The sequence below is a fragment of the Castanea sativa genome, chromosome 7, assembly GCF_040712315.1.
Source record: "Castanea sativa cultivar Marrone di Chiusa Pesio chromosome 7, ASM4071231v1".
NCBI classification, from domain to species: domain Eukaryota; kingdom Viridiplantae; phylum Streptophyta; class Magnoliopsida; order Fagales; family Fagaceae; genus Castanea; species Castanea sativa.
In genome coordinates, this window is record NC_134019.1 from 32,582,512 (window position 1) to 32,593,976 (window position 11,465).

At 33.1% G+C, this 11,465-nt stretch overlaps 1 protein-coding gene across 1 annotated transcript; it reads right to left on the reverse strand.

The window, feature by feature from the left end:
* Window positions 1-4,908: 4,908 nt before the first annotated feature.
* On the reverse strand, window positions 4,909-11,170 carry LOC142642105 (putative N-acetyl-gamma-glutamyl-phosphate reductase, chloroplastic). Its single transcript, XM_075816457.1, has 15 exons — window positions 10,819-11,170; window positions 10,656-10,712; window positions 10,115-10,255; window positions 9,510-9,617; window positions 9,249-9,335; window positions 9,061-9,111; window positions 8,862-8,933; window positions 7,899-8,018; window positions 7,162-7,222; window positions 6,975-7,055; window positions 6,164-6,243; window positions 5,980-6,069; window positions 5,534-5,662; window positions 5,283-5,429; window positions 4,909-5,144 (listed from the first exon to the last, which is right to left on the reverse strand). The coding sequence occupies exons 2-14, from the start codon at window positions 10,707-10,709 to the stop codon at window positions 5,322-5,324; spliced, it is 1,182 nt and encodes a 393-aa protein (XP_075672572.1). The 5' UTR covers window positions 10,710-10,712; window positions 10,819-11,170; the 3' UTR covers window positions 4,909-5,144; window positions 5,283-5,321.
* Between the last annotated feature and the right edge of the window lie 295 nt (window positions 11,171-11,465).

Below are 11,465 nucleotides of genomic sequence, written 5' to 3' on the forward strand. Positions count from 1 at the left end.
ACATCATTTTAATGAGTTAGACAAGTTTTGATTGGTTCTCAATTAAGCGGTGCAATAGGAAGCCTACCGTTGTAAAAATGAAGTTTATGTGGCAATTTTTGTAATAGTTTTTAAAAATAAAACTATGATTTGCATGAAGACAAATTGTGACATAAATATTCTGTTCCGAGATAGATATTACAAACAATCCAAAAAACTTGAGATTACTGTAATATAGTTTCTTAAGAGAATATCTCATAGTTCATACTTCATAGGCCTTGGGGAAGAATATATGCTTGCAAGTTTTTCTTTGTAACTTTGTAATTTAGTTTAAATCATATTAAATTTATTTTAATTCAAGTACTCTTTTTTTTTTGTTGAGAAGGTAATTCAAGTACTTAGTTGTTATTCATTTTATCTGAAATATGTTTACTTCTAATTTACTTGATGTTAGTGTTATAATCTAGACTTTGATATGTTTATTGTGAACCTTCAAATTAGTAACTGTTAGATAAATTAGACTGAATTAATCCATTTGCAATCCAACACATTTCCTTGGAATCCGATGGCATTAAAGATAACTTTGAATTCAATCTTAATATTGAATAACTTAGAATTTCATTTACTTTCATTTTTTTTACAAAAAGTCCTATTGAACGATACATTTCCAGACTTCATCCCTAATCCACGAAATCAGATCATCCATTGAATCACCATTTTGAAACTTGAAAAAAGGTCTCAAATCAATCGCAATTAACATATACAGCATCCATACTTAGAAAAATTGCTTATGTACAAGCATACTTGTATTTTGAATGCTATTTTAATATAAGGCTTTGGGAAAAAAATTATGAAATGTTGCATAATTAAGTAATTAACTCCACCAGCAATCTTCTCCTAAAAAAAATAAATAAATAAAATCCACCAACAAAGTAAGAAGTTGGGGCCTTTAAGTGATAGCCTAGTGTAATAACTGATAAGTAATAACATTATTTGTAAAATAAACCCTAACCCTATTTCAAAATAAACCCTACCTCCCCTGCCCCACTAAGGCCTCGTTTGGGAGGAGTGAATGGAATGGAATAGAATGAAATGAAATGGAAAGGAATGAAAAGAATAATTTTAGAATATTCTTCCCTTCTCTTGTTTAGGAGTTTTAATGGAATGAATGGAAAGTTCATTCCCTTGTTTGGAAGTTTAAGTGGGAGAAAATGGAATAGGTAGAAGGGAACACTCATTCCTTTCTATTCCCTTAAAATCTCAAATTTTTATTCCTCCGAAATTGGGAGGAATGGTAGGGAATAGAATTAGATTTAATGAATTTTTTACTAAAACTCCCAAAATACCCCTATATATTCAACCATTTATTTTAAAATAGAGGTTTAATAGTAATATTGTCATAAAATTATTCCATTCCATTTCTTCCATGTCACTCTCAAACAAGATTACTTACATTCCATTCATTTTCATTCATTTCCATTCCTTTATTTTAAAACATCCAATCAAGGTTACTTAATTCCATTTCATTCCATTCTTTTCTATTCCTTTCCCTTACTTAAATACATTCCATTTCATTTCATTCCTTTCTATTCCCTTATAATCATTCAATTTCATTCCATTCTCTTCCTTTGTAAACTCCCAAACGGAGCCTAACTATCTATCTAAAATAAATACATAAAATATGGCGTGGAAATTTTTTTTATTTTTTTATTTTAAGATTTAGCCTTTTCAATTAATAAAACTAGTATGTAACTAGTGCTTACACATGGGAATGATGAATTGTAATTTTATTGTTGATATTAGCTTGAGTTATTAAACATATAGGATATAGTTTGACCAGGACATTTGGAGGTACTAAAATAGTTTTTCCTTACAATTTTCATGATATTGGTTACACCAATTTTCTAGTTGCATTAATGTTACATATATGATTTTGAAAATTACTATTGGATATTACATATACAATATTAATTCATAATTATTGTCTGCGAAATTTATTAAATACAACACAAAATGAACAATAAACTGGTCAAATAGTATCTCCTAAATTGAAAGGGTATGTGTGTATGGAATCGTTTAGCACAACTACAATTTGTTACATTCAATATCTTCATATACAAAATATCTGAATAAAAACAGTATAAAAAGTATGCTCATTAGTTCAGTAAAAAAAAAAAGGTGAAAATCTAAACAATTTAATTTGTATCGAATAATAATAAAACCAAAATTCAATTTTGATTCTAATTGAATTTTCTCTAAACTTTACTTTACTCTATATATATTACATAGTCATGGTGTATTACATAAATGACTTATAAATTTGAATTGTTTTTAATTATATGATTAGGTTTTTTATGATTTATTTATATTGAACTCTTCGTTTTCTATACTAAATTAACTCATTTAGCACAAAAATTAAAAAAATTGATTAGATGGGATATATGGCACAAAATTAAACTCTAATTGAAATTCAATTTTTACATTGAATTAACTTAATTGGCACAAAAATTTAAAATTTAGATTAGATGAAACATGTGGCATAAAATTAGACTCTAATTGAATTCCAATTTGAAATCTAATTGGATTTTCTCTTAGCTTTACTTATTATTATTATTATTATTATTATTATTATTATATAGATTTTGATAAATTAAATTAGAAATTTGTGGTTTAATTACCTAGGTCAAATGTTTGGACTTTAAAGAATTGTTGTTGTTGATGATTAGTACGTAGCAAAAGACAGAGTTGTTCTCAATCACAGTATGGACAACATGGATACACCGGAATCCAGTCAGAACTAATCGCCCTTATTGCAGTCCCAACTAGCTCACAAACATGGCCAAAGAACTCCTATCGGAATTCCAGGCAGTACAATAACCTCCTCCACCACAATCCACACCGATCCAGGCTCGTTGGAGAGCTCCTATCTTTGACATGGTAAAGGTCAATTTTGATGGTGCACTATTCAGTAGGGAGCAAATCAGGGATTGGAGTTGTTATACGCGACGCACAAGGAGTTGTCTTGGCCTCTCTTTCTAGGATCTTACGTCAAACTTACTCACTGTTCAAAGTTAAGGGTATGGTTGCAGCCTCTGCCTTGCAGCTAGCTTCGGACCTGGGGTTCCAAGATGTCATTTTGGAGGGGGATTGGTAGGTTCTCATGCATGCCCTCAAACATGACAACCCCCTCTTGTCACCAGTTGGTATAATACTTGATGCTGTGAGGTCAAAGGCAAGATATTTTAGTAAATTACACTACACTCATGTTAAGAGAGAGGGTAATATGGTTGCTCATGGTTTAGCTCGTTTTGCTTTAAATGTTTCAGATTATAGGGTGAGGATGGAGGATATTCCACCACAATTTCATTCTTTTGTTTTAACAGATTCTAATGGTTTTTATTGAATAAAAGGCATTATGTTGATTCTCAAAAAAAAAAAAAAAAAGTTTGGAGTTTTATGTCATTTCACTCAATAATAATTAAATATTTATTGGGCTTTATTGAATTATTCTGATGCAATTTAAAATAAAAATCAATATTTATGAACTAAATAGCAACAATTAGTAGCATTGTTTTTTATACCAAAGAGTTATAAATTACAAAGCACTTTTATATGTCATCTATTGTCATTTCTCACATTTGAAAACTTTTTACCAATTGGTTAGCAAATCAGCGGCGGAGCCAAGTTGGAGTCGAGTGGGCTGGCCCCCAATTAATTTTTATTTTTTATAGGATATATAGTATAAGAGTTATCAATTAGCAACCAGCGTTTCGCATTGCTTTAGGAAGTGTAGTTTTAATTATAGAGTTTTAGTACGAGAGCTTTTACAATATAGAGTTTTATATAAAGATAGTGTGTTTTTGAGTATTTGGCAAATATAGTGCACAGTGCTTTAAATTTCTGGATTTACAACGCTTGAACAGTGAATTGTGGTTTTTTTTTTTTTTTTTTTTGCCTCGTAAAAAACTCCAATTTTCAGTTTTATAGTAACTTTAAGTACCCCTTAAAGTTCTCAGGAGCAAGAAAAAAAGTACCCCTTAAAGCACTTTTTTAATGAGATGCCAGGTTCATTTTTTAACCTAAGATTTTTTTTTTTTTTTCAGCTTAAAGCTCAACTAGCATCTTGAAATATTAATGTTGAAACAAACCATTAAAGAGGGTCTCTTGAAAAAAAATTAGGTGAACAGGAACCCAAAAAACGTAAATTGTTTTTGGATTCATGTTTCGCATTATAGGACAATGCTTAGGAGTTCAACCATTTTTAAAAATTCACTGGGAAGTGATTTTTTCCCCTTCAAATTCCAAAAACATTCCCTGACTTACTTTACGATCGGACCTCAATGACTTAGATTCTAATGGGCAGTAAATTATGCATACAGTTGAGATCATAATCAAAAGAATTGTGTATACCCATTTCTAGTTGGAAAAAGATCGTCTCCGTTTGAAACGAATCAATTTCATGTTCAGATTTAAATTATACAACTTAGAGGTGTACAAAGTATCACGTCATTTACAATTTTACATAACATGACTTAATGAAAAGTACATTTTTCTGCCAGCTCTGGAAGTAAATATTCTTCTTGGGGATGGAAGGGAGATTGACATCATGTTAACTTGGGCGCAGGTTCTTTTCCGCCATTTACATATATGCTTAAATCCAAGTTTATGAATAAATCCTGCCATCAATCTGTTTGATTTTCAGGCATCATTCATTTTACCATCCTATTATTGTAGTCATTTCCATCTAGTTGTTTTATATGACAACATAAATAGTTACAAACTTATTTCCTTCTGCTTGCCCACAAGTGATTCTCACAATCTACTGAGATTTTCTTTTGATTCTCACTCATCAATCCCATGGATGATTGTTTACAGTTAAAATTTGCATCCAATCAATATTATTAATCGGGATGGGGAACTGAAAAGAAATTATGGAAAGCAGAATTGTGATTATTTTGCAAATTTCTGTGGACTGAATCAGGGTGCTACATTTAAATAAGCACTAATTCCCAAATGTGACTATTATTCATGATCAAACGCTATCAAAACAGCCATGCATAATTTCTAATAGAAGACATTATTCTAACAGTACTCTTTCACTAATGAGTATTACAGAACAAAACAGTATTAAACTTAGGCCAAGAGAGATTCCGCAACATAATTTCCTGCAACAAACAATGAAATGTCACTGGTAACAACCTTGAATCCTTGATAGAGTTTAATCACAACAAAGTGTCAATCCTTGACAATGCTTAACAGTTAAAAAGAGATTAAATAGACTGCACAGTTGAATGTAGACTCACATGCTTTAACTCTTCCTGAAAATGGAAATAATGAGTTTATTAAGGAAACAAGGGCTGGTACAGAAGCCCTGTATTTTCCGGATATCCCATCATCACATTGAGATTCTGTAAAGCTTGACCTGAAGCTCCCTTCACAAGATTATCAATCTGCAGCAAGGTTCTAAGAGCTTAGCCAATGATGATCCTGAAGATAACATTTTATAACAGAAATGGATAAATTTGAACATAGAAGTGGATGAACATATACATACAACTGAAGTAATTATTGCCCTTCCTGGAATTCGATCAGGAAAGACATTTATAAGACAGTAATTAGATCCTCGAATATTATGAGTGTGAGGGACAACTCCTCTCTCCAACAGAACTACAAATTCTTCATGCTGCAACAAAAAAAAAAAAAAAGGAAATCCCACTCATTACCTAAGAAAGCAGACTAGAATATAAAAGCCAAGACGCAGTACCTACATCAAACCATGTGCATGCTATTATCAGGTGACGGTTGAAACTGAGACCAAAAGTATGCCCAAGGAGATGCAAGTTATCTATAATTGATGTCTTAAAATTTATGTGTGCCTGTTGTGTGCATACACCACAATCATTCTATTTTATGCTCAATTTAATCACTTTAACTCCTTATGATGATCAATGATGGACCTGACAAGTAGCTCACCCACTGAACTACAATGAAATGGTATACCTCATAAGAGATCTTCAATTGTTGATATAAGTCCTCAATTGTTACACCTGGAGCCATTTCCAAATATATCGTTGATTGCATACCACGGATCTAGAAGACAGAAAAGGAATAAAATACTTTAGTACTTTGAAAGAGTTACTGAAGATAGAGAAACATAAAAATTTAACAGGATATTAATTATTACCATTGGCATTAGGTGTGGAGTAAAACTGACAGTTATTTTTGAATTTGCAGCATCAGAGAGTCCCTGTTCAATTTCTGGAACTGCATTTAACACATAACCAAGTTTAGTGTTTCATGTCATCTAATGAATACAAATATAGTGCTCAAAGTCACTAATTACTTCCTCAAATAAGCACAAAAACTATTGAACAATTAAATAGTTCTAAATTAGACAAAAGAAATAAAAAGGGAAGACCAAGACAGCCAATTCAAAACCATAAAGCACCCAACTGAAGACTGAAATTGATCAGCAAATTCCACCTATTATGTCTGGCCACCTAAACCCAGTCATACATGAGGATTTGTTTTATTCAAGCAACATAAACTTGCTCCAGAAACAAGAAGACATGATACAAAAGTTAGCCTCAAATTAAGACTCCCCTGCAATAAGGGAAGATAATGCAGTATTCAACTCTGCAAAAGAGCTGGTATTCATGACCGAAACATAAATCAGTGCAAATTACCAGTGGATAGTTCTTGCACACTGCAGACTGCATAGATCCATGAGGGGCATTTTCCTAGTCATTTAACATACTGCCCCTAATCGTCAGCTCATCCTTGAGCATAATGGTCAAAAGGCTGGCCATTTTCTCCATCAGGGATGTCTTTTGTCATTGCCTAGGTAACATTTCTTTCAATAATTTTTTTTTTTAGCCACATGTGTTTAACATATTTCACTGCACTTATTAATAACATTATTATTTACAATCCGTGGCTAGTCCTTCCATGAAGCATCAACACATGTTTCAAGTTTTAAAAGAATAAAATCTTACCATGGCGATGCCTGGTAATTCCATAAGAATAAATTCCTTCAGCTATTTCAGTGTACAAATTTGCCTCTTTGGCACCACGCCCTGCATGGTGAACCAGGAAGCAAAAGCCATGAAACAATGCACCAAGAATATTGAGCAAAGAATATATATATATATTTTTTTTAAAAGGAGGTGAGAAAATCCTAACCTGCACCACTCACACCAGATTTTGCGTCGATAATGATATTTCTATATTCAATGAGATTAGCCTGCAAGCCAAACAGCAAGCAGAAAAACATCATTAAAACTGTAAGGCATAGAAGTGATCAATGGGAGTCCTAAATCTAGAGGCCATGCACATTTCAAATTTACAAAGGGTTTCAAACCATGCGCATTTCAAATATTTCAAGCCTGCACATCGCCATATCCTGGAAGTCCAGTCTCTCTTTTCTTTTGATAAGTCGAAGGCCAGTCAAACAAGTTAAACTCGGAAGATTTATTTTACATTAGAATAAAAAAGTAGTTAGGACAGCTAAGGTTCCAATAAATTCACTTGATCTTTTTGCATTACTTATTGATTTATTTCTTCCTTTTTTTGGGGGGGAGGGGGGGGGGGGTGTTGCTTGTGTACTTGTATAGGTTTGGATTATAGGGCTTGAGAGAGGAGCCTCTAAGCATACATATTTCCTCTCTGCTTGTTATCCTGTGTATTTATTCAGTTTGTCTCCGAGATTCGTTCTTAAATAGTTAAATCATTAAATTTTCAGTCAACTAATCACAAGCACAACTCTCATACGTTGCTTTCATAGATGTATTTAGCAATTTAAAATTACCTCAGCATAAACTTTCGAAGACACTGCCAAGTAATTTACCCAACTGCCTCTTAGGACTTAATGACCTATCCAACATGCAATATAGAGTAAACACAGGATAGTGTATGCACACCTTTATCAAAGGAACAAGAGGAAGTTGAATGGATGTTGGATAACAACCAGGATTAGCAACTAGGCGTGCACTTTTAATTTCCTCTCTCAAAACCTCTGTCAAACCATATACAACTTCTTTCTGCATCCAGGTAATAAAATACTCAATTACATGAAGGAAAAAAACCATGTGTACAAATAATTTGTAAATGTGTAATTAAAATCAAGCAAGAAAAAGTGTGCAACCCTAGTACACATGAAATCTATGAAGTAAGTTAACCATAAAAAATAAAATTAAAAATAAAAAGTTCAAGGATAAGGATGCCAGAGTTTCATGCTTTAGTACCCTTGCCCCACGACAGAATGGACTTAATGACAAAATACTAATTGTACCAGTAGAAATTGGATGCCTTTCTGTCAAGTGGAACTCCAAGTGTGCTCAACTTCTATCTAAAAAGACTGAGGACAAGGAAGTGCAAACTTCGTCTCAAGAAAGCAGTTCCAATTGAGGGTAATCAAAAAATTCTTTCCATGAATATGTCCTTTTTAATTGCAAAAATTACCTCAGAATCAAATCCATACACAAAAACAGAGATTGAAACCCTAGTGGCTGTAATGCAATTTATATAAAGCTTGAGGATCTGAACCACCTGCCAAACTTTTTGACCAAAATTCAATATCAAACATAAAAACAAGAAATTCACAGGCAAGTACCTCTGAATTTAAGAAAACAACTTTCATATGGTCACGAGTTTAATTTTGACACCTAAGATTTGGGCTTCCATGTACAATTGAAGATAGATAGTGAGAGAACTGAGAGAGACAGAGACAGAGATAAAGACAGAATAAATTCACATTATCCCATTACCAAATAGCTTCATATGCACCCCATTCAATGAGAAGGAAATATATCTTGGGATACGAAAAATCTCAACACTTGATGTGAGAGACAGGTTTAAGTACCCAGAAGACCACTGTTACCTACCTGCAAATCTGGCGCTCTGTGTGCCTGACCATACCATTCTTCATATTCAGATATATCTCGCAGCCGGAAATCCTGTGGCAACATAACATAAAACTTTGACATAAGCAAAACAGAAAGTTTTGAAATTACCACAAGATGCATCTAAACACAACCATAACAAACAAACACTGAACAAAATAGTGCTTATGCAAAAGCTTACTGCAGAAAGATCAACAATCTTCAAACTCCTGGGAAGGGCTTTGATGATTTCCTGTGATTTAACAGATAATCCTACAAGTTATAAGTAAAAAGAGAGGAACTAAAATTGCATTTCAATACAAAAAACATTCACTAGGCCTTGAAAATGCAGGTCACAGATCAACCTATGAAGAAGGGAATAATAAAAACCTGAGTGGTTCCATGTGGCAAACAACAAAATACAGCATCCACATCAGAAAAGTTTGCATCCTTGATTGCAACCATATCTGGCAAATCCTGCATATATAGAGGAAGTCAAGCATTATACTTTCGTAACAAAGTATTGAAAACCATGCTGTAAAAGCACACACTATCATCAAATTATGTTGAACCTCTATTATTAAATTGAGACCTTCAAAACTACCAAGTGCAATGATACCATAGGAGATATTTAAGTGAAATTTATCATACTTGAGTGACCAAATGAGGAAACACTGATCCAATTGATTGGCCAGCTTTTCTATCAGCAGTCATCAGAGTAATGCCAAAGTGGGGATGGCTTGCAAGTAACCGAACAATCTGCCAAAAAAGATCATCCAATACTTTTGTCAAGTGAAAAAAAAGAACTTGAATATGGATAAATTTACAGTAACTTATCAGAAAACAAAATAAAGGAGTTGGCTAAATTTACAGTATTAAAGACATCCAAACGATTGGATGAAGTTGAGAACTTTGGGAAAAAAAAAAAAAATCCTCTCAAACTTATGTAAGATCTTTATTAAAAAACTCAAAAGTGCATTCATGGCAACTTTTTGGGTTAGCACAAAAGATTGTGGTTTATTAATTTATTTCGACATAAATGAACGTCTTCTTCCTAGAGCTACTTGCTTAGCATACATTAGTAAAAAATATTCTCAGGTGATTTTCTCTCCTACTCCACCGCAAAATTTCAAAGCTGACTGTTTTAGCTTCAAATAGCTTCTACCTGCCAACCCACACACATACATACACCCGAAACAGACCAAAATAAACAGCATATATTTGTTTAGAAAGAGGTTGTAAGTGAGGAACTATACCTCAGAACCAGTGTAACCACTAGCTCCAAGAACACCAATCCTAACTGCCTTTTCTGTCTTCTGGGTTTTGGTATTCACAGCACATTTAACAAACACCTTGCCTTCATTTTGCTTCTTAACCGTTGAAATCCTTGACTCGTCCTGCATTTTAGTTACATAACTTTAAAATACCACAAATTCAAGCAAAGTCAAAACCCCCACTTATTCCCAACTTTCAAACTCCACACTTGGTCAAATATATGAACTTTCCAAATACCATGCAAAAAAAGCTAAAACCCAGAAAGTAAAAAACATAACTACGTTTTGTTTTCCCTCCCAGTTTGGTGGCCAAGAAAATTGACAAAAAAAAAAAAAAAAGAACAAAAATTCCAGTTTCTTTTTCTCCTTACTGGGCTCTGGAAATAAAAATTAACTCAATTAAGCCACATACTTGTATCAGGCTGATTTCATTGTACTTCAATGTTCAAAACTCAGAAATTTATATTTGTTTCTTTTACTACATTTTCTCAAGGAACATACAGAAAGCTACACAAATACAAACCTTCCAAAAGCACCCAGTACCAAAGAAGTTCGAAGCGAAGCTTGCAGTGCTCATTTTCTGTCAGGGGAAAAAAAATGCAAGAGAGTTTTAAAATCAGAGAATAAGCTCTCACACATGCATATATGTAATAGTTATAAATATGTGGGTATAAAGAGATTTTTACCTTTATGGGTGTTTTTGGAATTTGATGCTTAATAATTTGAAGGAGGTAGCTTTTGCTCTGGGAAAGAATAAGAAACTATATGCTTTTGGAACAGTGACAATGGAAAGAGGCTTTTCTTTTGGTTTTGGGTGTCTAAGCAGAGGCAGAGAAGAGAATATAAATGGCAAAATACTTGAAGAGAAAACCTTCAAGTGGTAAAAGGGGTTAAGGTAAACTGTGAGAATGTGGTCAAAATACAAAACACAGAGAGAAGAAAAGAGAGGGCGAGCAGTGAGCTTTGAAGAGCTGTGGAAGTCTCTCTCTTTCTTGTTTTTTCTTTTTTTATATATTAACAGAGTCTCTTTCTTTCTTTGGTTGCAGTTACCATATTGTCTTCTAATAAAATAAAATAAAACAACAAATACATTCCATAATTGTCTTATGTTTCTAAATGTAATCGACCGTCAATCAATATATTAATTGAGCCCATTATTTTTTCTTTAATACTCCTGATCTTTCCTGTAAACGAAAGTAAAAACTTTAGTTTAGAAATAGTGCAGGACTTCCCATAAAAAAAAATAAAAAATAGTGCAGGCCTTTGCGGTGGGACCGACTACAGGGCCCACCCAATACCACCAAAGAATTGTTTGAGTTGGTGGACAGAATAG

Coding starts and splice junctions, on each gene's coding strand:
- LOC142642105 (XM_075816457.1), bottom strand. CDS start 10,709: ATGAGCACTGCAAGCTTCGCTTCGAACTTCTTTGGTACTGGGTGCTTT. Junction 7,056..7,161: donor ATCTGGTGTGAGTGGTGCAG/GTTAGGATTTTC, acceptor TTCACCATGCAG/GGCGTGGTGCCAAAGAGGCA. Junction 6,070..6,163: donor CTCCACACCTAATGCCAATG/GTAATAATTAAT, acceptor TCTGTCTTCTAG/ATCCGTGGTATGCAATCAAC.